The sequence below is a fragment of the Culex pipiens genome, chromosome 3 (assembly GCF_016801865.2).
Source record: "Culex pipiens pallens isolate TS chromosome 3, TS_CPP_V2, whole genome shotgun sequence".
NCBI lineage: Eukaryota > Metazoa > Arthropoda > Insecta > Diptera > Culicidae > Culex > Culex pipiens.
In genome coordinates this window covers 96,692,141-96,713,953 of record NC_068939.1, presented here as the reverse complement: position 1 = coordinate 96,713,953, position 21,813 = coordinate 96,692,141, and the positions used below count along the sequence as shown (strand labels likewise).

Here is a 21,813-nt window from a genome sequence, read left to right as displayed (position 1 = left end):
TTTTCCGATCTTTTCGAAAAAAATACTTTCAAAAATTTTAAATCAAGACTAACATTTCAAATGGGCGTAATATTGAATGTTTGGCCTGTTTGAAATGTTAGTCTTGATTTTGAATTTTTGAAAATATTTTTTTCGAAAAGATCGGAAAATTTTACAAATGTTTCATATATTAACATTGTGAATCGGACCTATAGTTGCTGAGATATCGACATTAGAAAATAGTGGGTTGTTTGGGTGAGACTTAGAAAACATCAATTTTCATGTTTTTTAACCTTTGCATGGCAATATCTCAGCAACTAAGGGTCGTATCAACAAAGTCCGAAGAAGCAAAATATAGAGAATTTTCTCAGCTTTTCAAAAATATTTTTTTCAATAGTGGGCAAACATGGGCACTATTTTTAAAAAATGAAAAACTGCGACTATTTTCAAAAAAGTTACCTAAAAAAGGTTATAACTTGAAAATGGTGCACTTTTTCAAAAATTCACTAAAGTACTTTTTGATTGCAAATTCGATTTTACATCGGAAAATGAAGTTGAAAAATTTTTGCGACCAATATTTCGATTTTTTGAAAAAATCTGTATTGATTCAAAAAATCATAACTCGGTCAAAGATTTTTTGCCCATTCTGGAAATTTCTGAAAAGTTGGCATTTTATGTCCTCTAAAACATATCAAAAAATGAAAAAAATTAAAAATAGTGTTTTTTTGCAAATCAAGTTTTAGTGACAAAAAGTTAAATTAAAAATCACCAAATTTTTTTTTATCGTGTATCAATTTTTTTCAGTGTAGTCCATATTCATACCTACAACTTTGCCGAAGACACCAAATCGATCAAAAAATTCCTTCAAAAGATACAGATTTTTGAATTTTCACATATCATTTTTGTATGGACAGCTGCCAAATTTGTATGGAAAATTATATGGACAAACTAATGATGCAAAATGGCTTCTTTGGGCATACCGAAGGCACCAAAAAAGTTTCAGCCGGATTAAAAAATACAAAAAAAATCGAATGACCGAAATCTCAGAGAATTGCTCTTTTGCTTTGAAATGGCCGTTCTCTCATAAGCTCCAGGCTCTCTAGCTCTGACTCCCATTTCCTGATTCTCAATCGGTGCAAGCATGACGCCAGTTTGTTTCTCGATTGTCGCTATTTTATCGATGAATTTACTATTGAAACATTTTTTTTTAAATCGACCCATCGTTGGTTAGGTAATCAAAAAAAACAAAAAACATTGAAGATCTTGCAACCCTGTCTCAAGTTACTACCAGATAAGTGATATTTATGTACTTTTGTTAAGCCGGATCTCACTTATTTATATCTAAATAATGTTGATTAGGTTATCGGAAGATCTTTCCAATGAGTTCAGAACATTGAAGATCTGGCAACCCTGTCTCAAGTTATGACCACTTAAGTAATATTTATGTACTTTTTCAGTGTCGGATCTCACTTATCTGAATGAAAACAATGTCCGAATCAGTCATCCGACCTATCGTTGGATAGGTTATCAAAAGGAAGGCTTTTGCAAACAAGTTTAAAAAATTGAAGATCTGCCATCTTTGTCTCAAGTTACCAAAAATCATGTTTGATGCCAGATGTGCATTTTTTCATGATTTTTTGTATGACACCTTATTGGTAAAGAGTGGGAAGGCAACAACCACATAAATGGCCACCATGGATTAAGTAAGTTTTTTAAACAATATATATATATTACAGTTTTTGTCATGCTTCTCTTCTTTGAGTGCACTCTTCTCCGCTTCAAGTTTCTGCTCATAGCTCTCTCATTCTCTCAAACAAAAACATCGCATGCTGCGATGATTTTCCCCTCCTTTGGTAAAATTTTACGTAGGAGTGGTAAAATTTTACGTACAACAACCAATCAAAACTGCTCGAATAAAACGTGATAAATTCGAGCACCCTTTTTTCACGCTTTTCGCTTTGGCGATTGAAACTGGTCTCCTGCGATATGATACGGGAAGAATGCATGCGCAACGCGTGGCCAAAACCATGTGGTGTTCGTCTCTTGTTCTTCTGTGCAGCATCTGCTGTCGCTCTCCCCTGTCGGTCCTTCAGTTTCCCTTCCGTGGAGCTTGAGGGGGGTCAAATTTTGCTGAATTTCCCCTTCTTTCACTCTGGACAACGTTAGTTAAGGACTTGGCCTTTCTTGGAACGCTCCAGTATTCATGGCTGGAGAGTAAAGTCAAACGATGAAGAAGAAGTAGCGGGAAAAAAAAACTACGCCCAGCTCTTCCCGTGCCGTGCCAAAATCTGTCATCTTTCATCGGTGGTCCAGGACGGAGTGTGTCCTCGCTGGCGGAAATGGTATCTCGGTAGCCGTCGCCGTCTGGTCGTCGTCCGTTGACTCGTTCCGTCGTTTTGTTGAATGGCCTTGCTAATGTGGAGCCATCTTCGGTCCCCATTTGGAGATTTATTGGTGTTATCTGTCCGGAAACCGTAACGCGCGTCGCAGATCGTCATCCGTAGACGTGTGGACGGACCCCCCGTGGCAAGTGTGGTGAAGTGTGAGTTCAAGGCCTGATACGGATTAGCGGAAGGCCATACGTGAGTGGTGGTCGCGATTTGAGTTAAGACGTGAAACGATGAATGCTTGATAATAAATTTTGTCGGAGTTTGATCAATTTGAAGAGAGGACCAAACTTGAATAAAAGCTCGACGGAAAATAATTGTCGATTCGAACGACATGATTGATCAACAGCAGCAGCAGCATGGATTCTGTGAGTAGAGTTTAATTTTTTTAGATTAAATTTCCATTTATATGCTCCAGATTACAATACGGTGATATGCATTAGTGGCTTCAGCAGATTATAACGATCTTCATGAAAATGGCACCATGTTTTGATAATGTATCCAGGTTTTTAAGCGAAAATGGCGTTCGAAAGGTAAACGCCCGAAATGTCAAAATCACGCAAAAAAGGGTGCCATGGCATGACAGCCACATTTTTTTCTAATGTTGGTGCTACTGTGCGATTTTGACATTTCGGACGTTCACCATTCCAACGCCATCTTCGCTTAAAAACCTGGATACGATTTTGAGAATCATTTAAAAAAAACAAAGTCTTTATGCTCAAAGTGAATTGAAATCAACTAAAATACCAGATAAATCAGTATCGATTCTGACGTGCCGTCGGCACTTGCGGATAGTTACTTTGAAATCTTGAAAAAATTTAATAATACAACACATCAAATCGCATGCTTTGGTGATATACTTTAATTTAAATTCTTTCTAGCATGATGTTACCTTGCCTCGGAGCTCCCCTGGATTTTTCTTGAATTCAGGACCATTTAGGCCAATATAGGGAGCGGCCGTGGCTGTCTGGTTACGGTATTCGCTTTGTAAGCGAATGGTTCTGGGTTCGATGCCCATCTGCTCCCAACGAGAAAGTTTAGAACACAGAATTTAGAAATGGTGAATATGAACGAAAAATCAAAGTCGCTCGAGGCGGGGTTCGATCCCCCGTCCTTTGGATTGGTAAGCAAAAATGCTAACCACTAGGCCATGTTGACTTGGAGAGCGTGGACTGGAATTAGGAATACTGTTACAGAGAGCGAGTTGTGGCGCTATAACCACGGCAAATAGTGTCCAGGGCATTCGTGGAAATACAATGTCTCATCCCAGAGGGTCCCGGAGTACGAGACCTTCTTAGCATGGTGCTCCCAACGAATACAACCAAATCTCGGAGCGTATGGTGGTGTGTCCCCACGCTTCTTCCTCCCCTGTCGATTCAGAATTGTGTTGTTGTTCGAACACTCAGTGCTCAAACTCAACCCAATTACGAGTCATCTCTGCGATACGGCTTTACGCAGTAGGCCTGGCCGCTTTAACGCTTGTGATGTTTCAATGCATTCTAATGCAATGGCGCACTACAAATGTTAATAAATGACAAGAAGAGTGCTAGGCGTCATCTAACCTAAGGCACTCTCCAGGATCCCTTCGAAAGATTGGCTGCGCTAGGGTCTGATTAGATTAGATTAGATTAGATTAGAATTCAGGACCATTTAGGCCAATACATTTTATACATTCGAATACATTTTAAAACGTTTATTTATCAGTTTTTTAGCATCCTCATATTAAAATTGGGACCACTGATCGTAAAGTTACATAAAACTTAAGCATGGATAATGGAGTGTGAGGAAAGCCATACAGTTCAGACCCGATTATCCGAAGGTTTGTATGGGACTTCGGATAATCAAATCACGAACAAAATATTTTTTTATTGTTTTAAACAACACCTCATTTTAGTCAAATTTGAATAGTTGATTGCCTAATAAATAAATAAATGCATTTTTTCCAATATTTCGTTACCGCCATATTGGCCATCATCTTGGTTTTGAAATTTTTAAATCACTTCAGCGTAGTTTAGGGGTCATACTTAAGCTCGACAATCAAAAATAAGATAATGAATTTTTTTTTCGTGATTCGATTATCCGAAGTTTCGATTATCCGATGTATAATTTTTCCGAGGCCTTCGGATAATCGAGTCTAAAATGTGCATTTAGAGGAAACATTTGCATTGTACTACACAGAAAAAAATAATGTAAATTTGGAAGCTTTAATTTTGGAAGGTTGAATATTACCTCTTTTATGATGTAATTTTACCTCAATTTAGACTGAAAAAGTGACATTACACCAGAAAAGTGGTAAAATTACATATTTCCAGAGGTAAAATTACACCTTTTTTTCTGACATAAAAGATGTACCCCTTCCCAGATGTAATATTACCATGATTTTTTTTTCTGTGTACTTAACTACAACAAATTTACTTGTTATCAATTTTTCTTTAAGGTTTCAACTGTCCATTGTGCACCTGCCAAAATCTCTCTGATTATAGAATTTTCAAAACATGCATATTCTTGGGATTATTTTTCAAAAGAATACCCTTTTTTAAAAATTCTATTGTCAGTATTGTTAACAAATTTTATTGTTGAAAAATCTGACATCGTTTTGCATAGAACGGTTTCCAATCGAGTTTGTAACACACAGTTTTCAATTTGTCCGAAATTTCCTTGGCTGATTGTTTGTCTGTATAAGCAACTTAATCGGGACAAACATTTAAGGGGTTACTTTCATGTAGAAAATCACAATATTTCATAATACAGAAATTTATAAAATCCACTAAAAAGATGATTTTCAATCACCCCTGAAAGTTTTATGAAGACACTTCATGATTAAACTGAGTAAGAAACGGTTTAAGCCTCGATTTAAGCTCAAAATTTTGCCATGCGCAAAGCGAACTGTCAAACTTTCTGTTCGTTTTTCTTTAAAAGCCGATTTGATTTACGGGTGCCACGATATCTCAAGATGGGATGGACCAAGACCCGTGTCCCGTGTCAAGCATGCCAGATTTGCAGATTTTTAGCACAGGCTCAATGCTCACACGTATTGTTTAACTATGTTAATCGTTGATTTCTTATGAAATGATTGGCTCACAAAAAAGATAAACGTTGTACAGTTCTTCTGCTGAAAAAATTTTTGAAATATTGATTTTTAATCAAGTTAAATTCATTTGCATGCCTGTCCCGTGTACATGACGAAACCCAATTTTTAAATTTTGCTTTTTGAAAAAATACAAAAATCTAAAACCTAGTCTAAAACTTACGATTTTGTATATGAAAAACAAAAATATTTTTATTTTTTTGCCTTTCTTACAAAAGAAAGGTTTAAGGTTTGCTTTTGAAAAAACGCATTTCTCAGAAATATTTTTAAAAAATTGTGCACGCCGGGGAATCACCCCAGAAAAAAAACTGTGTTACTAATTTGAAGGTTTTGATGCGCTCTCTCGATTGAATTTTGGCCCGAAACCCGGCAATCAAAGCCTAATTTTTGAGAGCTCTTTTTCTGAAATACTTGTGCGGATTTCTGTATCCACACTTAAAAATTTGTGTCTTCCATAATTGTAAAACCGCTCGTAAAACCCACTCGGAGACGAGCATTCTATTTTTCGATTCACAATTTTGGACCAGTAAATGTGGTCAAAGCCATTTTTAGAGGTATTTTCTGGACTATTTTACAGATACCACTATCAAATTAAAAGAATTCAATTTCAAACAAAAAGCCATTCGAAAGCATGCGCTGTTTGTGCAAAAATTTGAAGCTTTTCCAAAATGTATGTACAGTCATCCCACATATTCGGAACACCCACATATTCGGAACACCCACAAATTCGGAACACTTTTGTGATAATTTGTCAATAGAATGCAAAATGCAACTTTTCTGCCAACCCTGCTATTTTTAGGGCCTTTATTTGGACACTCTCTTGCTATTTCACTAGTAAAAGTAATACTATTCAAACAAAAACTGCATTTCCAGACTGTTTTATACAGAGCACCAAAACACTGCCTCCAAATTGCCTGTTCCATGATTGTGGGATGTTATTGTGTCTCCCACAATTGTGGAACACCTGAATTTTACTGATATTTTTACAAAAAAGTTATCAGACCATTCATAAAACACTACTAAGCATGAGTTTTATTGGTTTCAGAGTGCAAAGTCATTATTTAATAAAAAAATATGTACTCCTGGAGAGAAAAAAAGTTTGTTTACATCGTAAGAAAAAAGTGTTCCGAATTTGTGGATTTCAAGGGTCAATGTTTTTCTTTGAAAACTTGATGTAAAACGTAAAAATGTACAGCCGGTCTATAGATCAATCGAAAGATCGCAAGAAAAGCTTTCACATTGAACGGCCCGAGCGGTTTAGGCTTTCAGGATTTTTGTGATATTTACTTGCAGAATCAAAACAGATCAGTAAACATCACTTATTTGTCTATTACACTTTTTAAAGATTACATTTTTTTCGGTAACACGCTTAACTTTTACGCGCACGATCACATCACTTTGCATTAAGATCTTCGTCGAGCCAGTTCTCTATGTTGAAGCCAGACTTGCCCTCCAGACCTCTGCGCCGAGCCATGCCAGACCCGAACTCTGCTACGTCCCTGGTTGACTCCACGGCGGCTAAGTCCCGGCGGACTCTTCCCAGCGGCTAAGTCCCGGCGGACTCTTCACGGCGGCTAAGTCCCGGCGGACTGCGGCCTCCACCGCTAAGTCCGGCTGGACTGGGGCCTCTGCTACTGGTGGCTGCTGGCGGGTCCGGCTGGTCTGGAGCTTCTTCAGGATCTGGAACTGGACTGGGCTTGAACTGGCTGGAACTGACTGGAACTAACTGGAACTGATTGCCCTCCTCAAGAATTTTGGGGTTTTTATAGTCAGTCTCCGAAAACTCTACTAAATTTTGTTCTACTAAAAGTGGTCCGTTTCGATGAGAAGCATCGATGAACCTCATGAATTAAATTATGCAGACCTCTGCAATTCTTCATGACTTTCCGTATGGTGTAGTGAGTACACCTCAAAATCGGAAGTCATGGGTTCGAACCATTGTCGTGAAACTTTAAATTATGTTATTGGAATATCAAAATTATGTTCCTAAAACATTCTCAAAAATGTTGGTCAATAATGAGAAGGTCGAATTCTCCATTGAACAAACATGCCAATGAATTTGGTTAAGCCACACCCTCAATTTCCCCTGTGTAATAACATCGCACATTCATAATTGAAAGCTTAACCATTTTTTGATTGCCTAACAATTGGCGAAATTTAATAAAGGGCTTTTCAGGTGAGGATGACTCATGATCCACACCTGTACATAAGCTTAATTATTTGTCGCGCAACGCGAGTCGACGGGTAAAATTATTTATGCTTGCGTAAGCGCGCATGGTCAGAACTGTGGTGAGGATCGATAAATGGACAAATTTAATGATTTAAATTTGAGGTCGCTGCATTCCCCCACACTTACCAGCTAGATGTTTATATTCTTGAAAAGCATTAAGAACATCTATCGAAAGTTATTTGTAGGTTGAAATAATATTCCCAAAGTCAATAATTTAAATTGTGTAAAAATTACTTTGCAAAAATTCATAAAAAGATACTTTAAAGGCTGGCTATAAAAAATTGATTTAAAAAAATGGTTTGGTTAATCTCCCCCACACTTATCAGCTAGATGATCGTCTGAAAGAAATGATCATCTCTGGAAAGAATATTGTCGGGTGTAGTGATCGTGCGGTTTACAATTTGTTCTTCTTGTGCTTTCTTGTAAATTGCTTTATAATATAATTGTTCTTTTGATTTTTCTCCTGTAAAAATTATTTGCATTACTTTTTTGATCTTCTGTCCTGTTAAATTACTTGAACTACTATTTTGAACTTCTCTTGTAAAAATATTTTCGTTGAAACTGATTTAAATAAACTTGCATTTGAAATTAATTTTCATTATCTCTCCTAAAAAAAATCATTGCATTTTTCCCACTGTAAGCTAAATCTGTTGTAGAACTGTGTTGATCGGCTGGTTGTTATCGTCGTCGTCTTCCATCAAAATCGTCTCTATCGTGAGGCTATTCATTCCACAGTGACTTGGTCAATTGGTCAGTTTTCGAGGCTAAGGTGTTGAATTTCGTCGATTAGTGCAATTGTCGTTTCCATCATGAATTATGCTTCATAACCCAACTGTGAGTTGATTGTGGTCAATTTTGAGAGTGCATTGACTTCTCACTTGCTGAGTATTGTGAATTGTTTGTAAATCCAGTATTTTTTTTTTCAATTGACTTTTCCAGTTGCTTTGTATCTTTGACAATCTCAAAATATTGACATCGGTTGATGTAATTCTTTTTTCAAATGTTTAGGAAATGTTGTTTGTCCAAAATTGTCTTTTCGTGTAATTTGCAACTTTGGTTTTTGTGAATTAATGACATCGGATGATGTTATCATTTGTTTATCTTGAACTTCTCCTTTTCCATAGTTTCAGACGTGCAGTATGATCTCAACTTTTTTTTTTGTTCCATAATTGATGTTTCGCATTTCAATCATCTGTACTTCGCATGATTCCACATTTCGGTTGGTAATTTGTTTTACGTGAATGTCTCGTTACTAGAATTGCGTCTTAATCCGACTCGATCCTCGTTGGTATGACCTTTTTGCAACAACATCAACACCGTTACCTGTTCAACCTCCCGCATGACTTTGCCACTCACCATCTTGCCATCACAAACTTCTGCATACGAACGCGTAGAACTTCTCAGCATACGAACGCGTCGATCATCCTTGTGTTTCGTCTCCCGTCTCTGCCATATTTTACTTCAGTTTTTAGTTTTGTTTCTCCCACAAAAATTTCTTACTTGTTTTCTTCGCATGAACAATATTTTATAATTTTCAAGAATCTATCATTTAATTTCTGTGCAAAATTGAGATTCAAATTTACTTACAATCTTATAAATCTTGTTGATATTTTTATATGAAATCAGTTCTATTATTTTTAATACTAAAAAAAAAATCAGTTCTAATCAACTATTATTTTTATACTTGAATAAAAATAATTACTCTATAAAGTTTTTCATTGATCTATACATCCTATCATCTTATCATTGCAAAACTGCGTATGTTAAAATATCCTTTCTGTTATTCCAACTTTTTATGAAATCTGTACATCACTTTGTGTTTTCAAATTTGTCAAACCCATTAAATTAATTTGTTTATTTTAGCAATTTGCAATAAATGCTGAATTTGCAAGATAATTAGTTGGTTCAATTATCATTCTAATGATAACGATCTGATTTTTTTCCTCTGAATTTTATCAGTTTAAAGGTGTTTTTCCCTTGAAGCATTATTTTATCCCTTGATTTTCCCTTGAAGCGTTATTTATCCATTCCCTTTTATTTTCATTTGACTATCCCCGTAAAGTGCAAATGTTTTGAAATGTTTTTAACATATTGAATCCCCCCATGGATTACAACTGTTTGAAGCTTTATTCGACATAAAACTCTCCCCATAGAGTACAATTGTCTACTTTTTAATCCCTTTGGCGTTGCTTTATCAGTTTATGTATCCCTAGATCGGAACTTATACCGTTCTTTCCGATCTTTTTAGATTCCCCACGATGTACTCACAAATTTTACCCTTTCTTGAGCTGTAGTCCATATTCGTCTTTGCAAGCGTCCTTGCTGATATTGTTGTCTTCTTGATTGTTTTCCAATGGTTTCCTGTAAATCCTTCGTATAAGCGTATGACATTCTGAAAATATATTCTTAATATTTTGTTAAGTAAATTATAAAACACATGTTTACATTCAACATTCATTCTGGGGTGCACCTCCCTTGTCCAATTATTCTCACACACATTCTTACTTGCATACATGTTGTTTTGAAACATTTAATAATCACACCATCTTCATTTGCCTGTCGTTCAAATTTCATTATTGTTCAGTCCGTTTGATTTGTTTTTATTTGTAGTTAAAAATTGCGTCATTGTTTTTCTAATACCCTGTTAACCCATTTTAGCTCAATTAAGTATATTCCCAAAATTGCAACCCAACAGCTTCTTAATTGTTTTAACGTGTTTCATCACTGCTTCATTATTATGTTTATATTTGATCATAATCGCTTCACGTGTCAAAAAAAAAAATTATGTATAAACTCAGTACTGGTATTTTTCTTAATCTGTTTCTTGTTTAAATCCCATCAATTTTATCATTTGTAAAACATCTTTCATCACAATTCATAACATTCTTGTTTGCGCATTTCTTTTTTTTTTTTAAATGATCATTCATATTTTGTTTAACTCAACATTCATTTATCATATCAAATCAATCATATATTCTTTTTTCATGTTTATTTTTCTATATAAAAAATCGGTATTTATAACACATTTGTTTGATTCATTTAGTTCTCTTGATAACAATCGTTTTTTTTCTAATTCATCAATCATATCAGTTCAATAAGTTTATTATTATTATTATTTTTTTTAATGTACATAAATAATCCCGTGTGTTAAAATAAATATTTTAATTCATTGCAGTCTTTAGATATTGATCGTTTATGATACTATGTCATTCATTGCATAACTCGCTTATTTTTTTTTTTACTTTATTTTAATGGTACTGTAATTGTCAAAAATATTTGTCTTGTATTGGAGCATTTAATTTTAAATTATGTTAATTGTATATTGTTAAAAATATGTTAAATGTATTTTAATACGGGTACATTCTGAACTATCATTTAGTGATATGTTAATCATTATATTTTCTTAGTCTATTATTATGTACATCTTCAAATTTGTTTCCATTTTTAATAGTGGTCGTTTGATCGCTGTTGAATTTAACGATATCATAAGGGCCTCGCCACTTATTTTGTAACTTTTGACCAATTCCTGTTTGTACCATTTGTACCAAAACTCTATCTCCCCACATTGGTACCCAATCATTTGTCTTTTTGTCATAAATTTCCTTTCTCTTTTCTTTTGACAATATTAAGTTGTTTCTAGCAGTTTCATGAGCCTCCTTGAATATATCTTTCATTGAACAAATATAGTCGTCATAATTTAAATCTGAATCATTGATTTTATAAATTGTGCTTGGTATAGTAGCTTTTCTTCCATACAAAAGTTCATAGGGAGAATATCCAGTTGATGAATTTTCTGTAGTATTGTATTCAAACATAAAATATGGTATCAATTCATCCCAACATTGTGGATCTTTGCCAATAAAATTTCGTAAATAAATTTTTAACTCTCTATTTGATCTCTCAACTAAATTAGCTTGAGGATGATATGCACTTGTAACGATCTTTTTAATGTGTAATATTTTGCATGTATGTTGCAATAATTTGCTTACAAAGTTTGTACCTCGATCGGTTACAACTTCTTTAGGAGCACCAAATTTACAAACAAAGTTTTCGACAAAAGTTCTAGCAACAGTAGTACTTTCTTGGTTTTCCATGGGAGCTACAATCAAAAATCTTGTCAAATCATCTTGTATCACAAGACCACAATTGTTTCCATTATTAGAAATTGGTAACATAACCACATCCATATAAATTTTATCAAAGGGTTCATACGATGTTGTCGTAATTTTCATTGGCATCTTATTTGCTGGCCATATTTTATTCTTTTGACAAGAATCACATTGCTTTACATAATTCAAAACATCTCTTCGCATATTTTCCCATGTAAATAGAGGACTCATTCTTTTAATCATTCGTTTACCTCCGACATGACCACCCAACGGTGCGTCGTGAAAATCTTTAAGCACTTGATCTCTATCTTCTGGCTTTACATAAATTCGTTCATTTTCTGTTGCATATAGTGTAAATGACTTTGAAAGTTTCATTGCAAAAAATCGTAATAAGTTTAGTTCCAACTCTGTTTTAAATATTCTATGAGAAATAATTTGTATAACTGATGCATCTTTAGCAAAATCAGGATAATCTTTAAAACTTTTAAATAAACCATCGAAAAATTCTTCATTTTTAACTGCTGAACGATATGTTCCATTCAAAATTAAACCCCAAATTTTCTTTTGCGGGAATACAAATATATTTTCATTGGTGTAATCCTTAATACCATGTGGAAGGTCAATGTATTTACTCAATTCTTTGTGTACCGTAACACTGTTTAATATCATAAAAGTAGCTTCGGCTTGTTCAAATGGTATAATATTTTTAGAAAATTTTAAAACGTTAAAATCGATATCTGTATCTTGGAAATCCTTGTAGGTAAATGTTTTATCGTTGCTATCATCGTCATTATCTAAATTTATGTCAATTTGTTGAAGTCCATTCATATTATTATTCCAATTAGTGTTGTTTCTAGATAAATTCTTTCTGTTTGAAGTATTTGTTGTGTTTTGATTATCTGAAATATTTTGTCTATTTTGTTTTGCTTGTTGACGAGTTGTAATTGCTACTAATTTTGATGCTTGTTTATCATCTGCATGATCTTCATCATTATTTAAACGTGAGAGAAAATCTGCAACCACATTTTCCTTTCCTTGCTTGTAGCGAATTTCACATCCAATGCCTTGGATTTTCAAACGAAGCTTTGTCAACGTTGGTGAAGTTTCCTTCAAATGCCATAGAGCTACCAACGGTCTATGATCTGTGTAAACGATAAAATCTTGGTTATAAATAAAATGTTTGAAGTGGTCTACTGCCCAAACAATTTCAAGTAGTTCTTTCTCAATAGTAAAATAGTTTCTTTCAGCCCCGATAAGCGCACGACTTGCGTAAGCGATGGGGTGATCATTTGATTTCTCATTAGTAAGAACTGCTCCGATAGCATAATCGCTAGCATCAGTTGTCAAAACAAATTTGTCATTATAGTTCGGTCTAACTAAAACTGGTTCTGAAATTAAATAGTTTTTTAATTATTCAAAAGCATTTTCACATTCTTCTGTCCAAATAAATTTCACATTTTTCTTTAGTAATGCATTAAGTGGCTTACGTTTATCTGCAATGTTTGGAATAAATTTTCCATAAAAATTAACAGTTCCCAAAAATGATCTCACATTTTTAAATTTCGGTATAACTTTTGTTTACTCACCCTAAACTGCCAGATTTCCATGGTCGTCTTCTTGGGTGTTCGATGCGGCTGAATTTCGTCTCCAGTTGATCCAGATGATCTCGTCATTGTTGAATCCCTAGTGTTGTCCATCGTTGGCCGGTTTTGAAATTTTCGATGCTTCTGCCATTGGTCGAGCCCGTTTTGGTTCCATCTCGTAATGCTGCACATTTGCTTCCATCTTAGAACTCCTCACATAACATTTTCTTCAATTTAACGTTTTTTTTATTTTTACACTATTTTAACTGTTTGTTACTTCGCGACATCATTTTGTTCATTAACTTTCACACATAGTCACATTTTCAACTCTCGGTTTTGTCCAATCATAATGGCATGTCCAAACACACACAGCGTTGCTTTCCGCTAGTCACCACCTGAACGGCCCGAGCGGTTTAGGCTTTCAGGATTTTTGTGATATTTACTTGCAGAATCAAAACAGATCAGTAAACATCACTTATTTGTCTATTACACTTTTTAAAGATTACATTTTTTTCGGTAACACGCTTAACTTTTACGCGCACGATCACATCACTTTGCATTAAGATCTTCGTCGAGCCAGTTCTCTATGTTGAAGCCAGACTTGCCCTCCAGACCTCTGCGCCGAGCCATGCCAGACCCGAACTCTGCTACGTCCCTGGTTGACTCCACGGCGGCTAAGTCCCGGCGGACTCTTCCCAGCGGCTAAGTCCCGGCGGACTCTTCACGGCGGCTAAGTCCCGGCGGACTGCGGCCTCCACCGCTAAGTCCGGCTGGACTGGGGCCTCTGCTACTGGTGGCTGCTGGCGGGTCCGGCTGGTCTGGAGCTTCTTCAGGATCTGGAACTGGACTGGGCTTGAACTGGCTGGAACTGACTGGAACTAACTGGAACTGATTGCCCTCCTCAAGAATTTTGGGGTTTTTATAGTCAGTCTCCGAAAACTCTACTAAATTTTGTTCTACTAAAAGTGGTCCGTTTCGATGAGAAGCATCGATGAACCTCATGAATTAAATTATGCAGACCTCTGCAATTCTTCATGACTTTCCGTATGGTGTAGTGAGTACACCTCAAAATCGGAAGTCATGGGTTCGAACCATTGTCGTGAAACTTTAAATTATGTTATTGGAATATCAAAATTATGTTCCTAAAACATTCTCAAAAATGTTGGTCAATAATGAGAAGGTCGAATTCTCCATTGAACAAACATGCCAATGAATTTGGTTAAGCCACACCCTCAATTTCCCCTGTGTAATAACATCGCACATTCATAATTGAAAGCTTAACCATTTTTTGATTGCCTAACAATTGGCGAAATTTAATAAAGGGCTTTTCAGGTGAGGATGACTCATGATCCACACCTGTACATAAGCTTAATTATTTGTCGCGCAACGCGAGTCGACGGGTAAAATTATTTATGCTTGCGTAAGCGCGCATGGTCAGAACTGTGGTGAGGATCGATAAATGGACAAATTTAATGATTTAAATTTGAGGTCGCTGCAACATGAAGGTAAAAGCAAATCATTATGTTTGTTGAACATTGGCCGATCTGTAAACTGTTCCGAATATGAGGGATGGCTGTACTTCCAGAGATATAGCCTTATTAGTGTTTTACGTCTTATTTTTACCCTATTTTTTCCTATAATAACATCAAATTCATGTCATTTAAATTCAGTTCCGGCTCATTTTCACTCGACAAGTCGTCAAGTCGAAGCATAAAACGCCAGCACATGTTTTTTTTTGGCTTTTCATAAAAGATCAACTAAGTGCGCTTTTTTTTGTTTTTCTTAATTGAATATAATTATCTTGCGACCCATAATGTACCCCTGAAATTTTGAAAAATGGCATTCGAAATTTATCCTAAAGAGATTCGAAGCTTTAGGTCAAATTCTCACTGGGAGCTAAAATTATGTTTCTGAAAAATTAATTGCACAAGTATTTTTGTCGGAGTTACATCATTTTGTAAGAGAGGCTCTATTTCACCTCTTGGTGATATTAAATCGTTTTTTTAAATTAACATTTTGAAAATCCTTGGTCATGCATACAGGAATGGTTTGATGAGTCTTCACAACAATTTTGAGCCGATTTGGTCAAGAAAGTTTTGAGATATCGTGGCACCCGTTTTTTTAAACTGATTACTTCAATTTGCTATATCTCGGCAATGATACAACCAAATGACTCCAAATTTATTTTGTTAATAGATGAAAATGTAAATTTCAATGCCCATCAACAGATTTTAAATAATATTAAGTGTGTGCTCATACCAACCTTTGACTTTTTTCCGATTTACATGTATGTAACCCCTTAAAAACCTAATTTCAAAGCTTATCCCTAGCTCAATGGAACACTTCCATTCGAGCAGTATTTGCTTTTTTCTACAATGTATTTCTTATAGAGCATTCTACGTGCGTATGTATTGCGTGTAAGTACACAAAAAAGTGAGGTTAAATTTTGTCCGGCCAGCAAAATCAAATTGTGCGCTAGTGTGCGTACGCGAAACATCATAAAGCTCTATGGAGCGAACTGTCAAAAAATGCTCGACTACGGGTGCTCCATTTTGAAACACAAAATTCTTTATACACTGCTACTATAGTTATGCTGCTGTAAAAAATGCAAAATGGTAGTGAATTTATGAAAACATTTATTATTATTGTGGTTAACCCTCTACAACCCAACCCCGCCTCTAGACGGACTTCGATCTAAAAAAATCGCCAAAATCAAATTTTCAACCAATTTTTGAAAAGCACTGGAAAGAAAAACTCTCAAATTTTTAAGGATGGAAGTTTGACTTCCGGTGTTTTGCCTTCCTCACCTTACTGAGGAAAGGCTATAAAATCACTCGAAAAATGAACTAATTAATTTGACTTCGTAGACCCACCTTCACGTATACATATCGACTCAGAATCATGTTCTGAGCAAATGTCTGTGTGGATTAGCACTTAAGTGTTTTTTATACACTTTTTGGAGGCCGGATCTCAGATATTTCAATGAAAATGATGTCCGGGTCCATCATGCGACCTGTCGTTAGTTAGATAATCGAAAGACCTTCTTAATGAGCCTAGAACATCAATGATCTGACAACCCTATCAAAAGTTATTAGCACTTTACTGCCCATGATCGCATAAATGTCCCATATGCATTTTCATCACTTTTGAGTTATTAATGCAGTTTGGTTCAAAATCGTGTGCTTTTTCTAAAGAGCCTATAACATCCAGTACTTTGTTCTAGAAATCAGGAGGAAATCCAGTTTTTTCGTCAAAACTTAACACGTAGCCTTATGTGTGAGACAAACTTACCTTGCGTTTTTCTCAGGTTGCTGTTTTTGCATATGGGACATTTATGCGATCATGGGCAGTTTAGTAATATTAATACACTTTTTGGAGCCCGGATCTCAGATATTTCAATGAAAATAGTGCCCGGGTCCCTCATGCTACCCGTCGTTAGTTAGATAATTGAAAACCCTTTCAAATGAGTTTAAAACATCGAAGATTTGACAACCCTATCAAAAGTTATTAGCACTTTAGTGTTATTTATACACTTTTTGGACACCGGATCTCAGATATTTCAATGAAAATGATATCTGGGTCCCTGATGCTACCCGTCGTTAGTTAGATAATTGAAATACCTTTCAACTGAGTTTAAAACATCGAAGATCTGACCACCCTATCAAAAGTTATTAACACTTAAGTGTTATTTTTACGCTTTTTGGAGGCCGGGTTTCAGATATTGTGATAGAAATATTGTCTGAATCTTCCATGCGAACTATCGTTGAATAGGTTTTTTATCAGACCTTGCGATGAGCCAGAAATATTGAAGGTCTGCGAACCCTATCAAAAGAAATGAGTAATAAAGTTGATTTGTTAAACATGTTAAGGGGGAATGTTGCTATTTTTACTGAATGTATTGACTTTATGAATGTGAGGAAGGCACCAACCACCTAAGGGTGGATTAAGTAACGTTTTTTTTTAAAAGGTCCAATAAACCAAATTGTAAGTTTTTGCTTTTTGGGTGTTTTTGAAACCGCCTTGAGTCAGGGGTATTAAAAAACACCCAAAAAGCAAAAACTGACAATTTGGTTTATTGGACCTTTTCAAAAAAAAAAAAAAAACTCCAGACTTGTTTTAGGGTATTTTAACCATTAGTGGACCCCCTAGTAGAGCCGAAGCACATTTTTTACAAATTTTCAATATTTTAAGCACTTTTTCATAACCCTTTGAACAAAATAATGGAATCTGGAGTGTTTTGAACAATTTTGCGTATTTGTTTCATCAGTTTTTTGTTTTTGAGCAGAAAAATAGCCATTTGAAAAAAAGTTTTGTTTTGCCTGTTATGGACCCCCTTTTCCTATAGTGGACCCGGGTCCATAATCCGATTGTGGACCCGGGTCCACTATAGGCAAACTGTTATTTTTATACCTAATTTAACCGATATTTGATGTTTTGATGCATTGTGTAGGTCTAATGATAGATATAATGAATAAAAGATGGATTTTGCTCACTTTTAATCATGAACAAATATGTTTTGTTAACAAATTTGGCTTAAAACAACAAAAAAACCTAACAGACATTTAAACACATTTATTTCCGAAAAAGATCAGAGAAAACGTTTCAAAAACCACTGTAAACATACAAATAATTTAAAAAAGTAATTTTGATGCAATTTTTTCCATATTAATTACATAAATGATTGACCGAAACTAACAATAGATTTGTTTACAGTTGCTGATAAAACTACGCATGTTTATTTAAAAAAAATGTTTTGTGATTGATTTATTATTATAAAATATCATTTCAAACTGCAACTATGATGCTTCAGTTAAGTACCATTAACTAATGTTTTGATTAATTATAAATTCTTTCGGCTTCAGCATATTTGGTACTTTTAACATTAAAACATTTTGGAAAAGTTTAGATTTTCGTTGTCCTATATTGGACCCCCATAATTTTTGCTCGAAAATGAGCAGTTTTTCGCTTTATTTTAGTAAAGTTTCTTAAACTTACATTATTTCGACCTGCTGAAGTTGAATAATCAGTCAAAAAATGATTGGATAGTTAATTCAATCATTAAATATAAATGCAGTTTTGTTGTGAAAATGCTAGTGGCCATGGCTGATTTCAGATGTCGAACTCAAAACACTTATTTTGGCTGAAAGGACACGTCAATGTCAGCCAACATTGTTTTAAATTATGCTGAACATACCAAATAAAAGATTTGTAGACAAAAACACGCTCGAAATTGTGATTTTATTGATTTTTTCATCAAAAACACTTCAGAGGGTCCACTATAGGAAAGGGGTCCACTAATGGATAACGTACCCTATGTGACTTTGCCAATGTTTTTAATAATGACATTTTTTTTCCATTTTCTATATTTTAAGTAAAAAGAAGTATGCAGTAATTTTTGTAGTGTACCAGACTATGCCGCTAGGCATTTTTTGACAATTAAAATAATAATTAGGTCATTCTATAGCAGAAGATGTGAAAAACAAGCAAAAAATTTAAAAAGTGGCTATGAAAACATGAAAAAAAAATAGAAAAGCAAAATGTAACGATAAGAGGTGGTAGAATAGGCCAAACACTAAAAAAAACTAAGATAAATTAAAATAAAATAAATGCAAATTAAAATACTAAAAATAAAACAAGAAAAACATAAAACAAGATAAGTAAAGTTTTTCGTAGAACAAAAGTTAAATACCCGAAGAAAAATTGGTCAGTACATTGTTAAAACAACGTTTTACATAATAAAATGTTTTACACTTCTAAACATCTGTTCGACAAACTGTTAATGCTGCCATGAATGATCTATGTCTGTGCGTAACATTTCCTTCGCTCTTTAATCTATTTCATTCACCGGTGCTGGAAAAGTTTCTCGCAACTCTTTCGCCTTTCGATACAAACCCCAGCAGACGATTCTTCGTCACGCGAGTCCGTAAAGTGACGACAGACTTAAAAGTGTTACACAATGTCTCAGACACGACAGGGCTCGGGAATGGTTATTTAAGTATTTATACATAATACAACATCATTTCCCGACTTTCAACATCTCCGCCGACACTTCCGAAACAATGACTGGAATTAGGATTAAATTTCATGCGTTTCTAAACGACGACAAAGAGTTGAAGGCGACATCGCGCCACGTGGAGAAAGGGAGAACACGAGCCAGCCCAGACGCCTCAGAAGTTTTCCTTGGAGTGCAAAAAGGCCAGAAAGGGTTTAACAAGGGCGAGGCTGAGGAGCCGATATTTATGTTTATGGTACCTAATTATTTCAGGGCCGCCGAAAACGAAAACAAAACAAAAGGCGATAAATTACGCCGGTGAAGAAATGAACGAAGACGACGCGCGTCGACGCATGTGGCACCATGCTGAAGGATGGGCTACTGATTGACAAAGGCAGCAGAGACCGACCGACGGCGCACAATCCAACTGGCCAACTTGTTCCGGTGCTACCGGCTGGCTGGGGAAAGTTTTCTTCCGTCGTCATTGGTGTGGGTTGTGTGATACGCTTTGGAAGTAATTTTACACCCGATGACTGCTAAATGATCTGTGAATGGGTTTTGGTTGTCGGTGAATGGGTTAAAAACAAGATTGTTTTGGTGGAAGTTGGCATTCCTATTTAGGGTCTCTAATTCATTCCGCTAAAACGCTCAACCGAACCACAAGTGTAACTATGTGTAAAATAAAAATATATTATTTAAAATTTTATTCTTTTTCAGCCTCGGATAAAAACTTGAAAAACAAATAACATTTTTAAACATTTTAGAGCCCATAAAATAGTAGTTTATGCAACAAGTTGCAAAAAGAAGATTTTTTCAGCACGAGTCGTACATTTATCCAACGAGGTTCACCGAGTTGGATAAATACGAAGAGTGCTGAAAAAATCAAGTTTTGCAACGAGTTCCATACAACATTTTTTGCAATTACAAAAAACACACACTGAGTGAAATTTTATGTCAAATTGGTCATGTATTTTGTCAATAAAACGTTTAAATCAAAAAAATGTTGAAAAGTGTTACTTTTCGAAACAAGTGCTGAAAAGTTCAACTTTTCAGCACCCATTTGAGTGCTGAAAAGTAGAACTTTTCAGCATTTATTTTGAAAAGTGTTGCTATTCGATTCTGTTATTTTTGGTACAGAAAAGTAGGCTGTTTCGTCGTTCAAGAATGACAGGAAAAGTAAGTAGTTTCACGACGGAATTGCAAAAATGTTTTTTTCCTCATTTATCAAATTACAGTTCCAGGTTCCATCAAGTTCATGCTTAGAATTAAAGCAGAAAAAAACCCACCAGCACAACTTGTATGCCACCTGTTCAATTTCACTTGATGTCTGTTTACAAACAGTAGCAAATTAATCCTTTCTGATCAACACTTTTCACGCGCCCAAATCTGTTACAGTCAAACTGTATCCGATTACTGTCTCAGTCATTTTTTTCACCGACACTTTACCACCTATCACCCACTGGTTAAGCTACAAAGGACTCCCCTCAAGTTTCATTCATTGGCGGAAAACTGTGAGGAGAGAAGGGAAAACGCACGATTATGCATGCACATTAGGGTGGTCCAAATCCGGACTTTTTTGGGGCTACCCCCTGAAATCAAAGATTGACCCATCACTAGGCTAAATTCCAAATTTGAGCTCATTCTGACCACGGGAACCCCTCCCTCCAATCGCTTAAGGTTTGTATGGGAAAAATCGTCAAAATGTATGGAGAAAAGCAACTGTTTTACTTTTTTACCTGTGGAAGGCGCCATAGTTATCCGATTCTTACCATTTCTCAAATGTAGAACCTTCATTAAATTTAGAACAACTTTCCCGAAGACACCATATTTTTAGGATTTTTTCCCGCGAAGTTATTAGCGCTCAAAACTGACCATTTTTGCGCGGCTAGCTGTAAGGGGCTACCTAACAACGATGTTTAATTACAATTCGTACACGCACGTGCTCTCTCTCAGGTTCAAACTCTCTCACGAGCTTGCTCGCCTGCCTGCCTGCCTGCCTGTTTGCCTACAAGCGCGCGCGCTGTTTCTCTGCTTGGACTTTTGTCGTCGTCGTCGTTTTCGTTTGCTATCCGCTGCGCTGCGTTCCTGGCATGTTTTTTTTATAATTTTCAACTAAAATAGCAGGTTTGTTTTGAGATATATTTAGCATATAAATTCTTAGATCACGTCAAAATTTTTTTTTTAAGGTGCACTGAAAAAAAATAATTTGAATAAAAGGCAGCTTAGGCTTTGGCTTAGGCTCATTTAAAAGATTGAAGCAAATGAACAGGGTTTGTTCGTTTTTCCAAGCATTACAAGCAGTTGTTCGTATATGCTCATTAGAGTTATTTAAAAAAAAATCTTCAGGTAATACAAATTTTGTTTTTTTACTCTAAATATCATCCGACCAACTGCTTGTCCATTCGAAGGCAATTTGATTTCAGATATAAAACTAGCTAACTCAAC

General features: G+C 35.4%; 1 protein-coding gene across 1 annotated transcript in view; it reads left to right on the top strand.

The window, feature by feature from the left end:
* The first annotated feature begins 2,144 nt into the window (after positions 1 to 2,144).
* The window catches only part of LOC120417459 (LIM homeobox transcription factor 1-alpha), a 58,355-nt gene continuing 38,686 nt past the window's right edge, over positions 2,145 to 21,813 (top strand). The window contains exon 1 of the mRNA XM_039579516.2: positions 2,145 to 2,734. Coding sequence (XP_039435450.1) covers positions 2,701 to 2,734 — 34 coding nt within the window. The 5' untranslated portion in view covers positions 2,145 to 2,700. The remainder of the gene's footprint in view (positions 2,735 to 21,813) is intronic.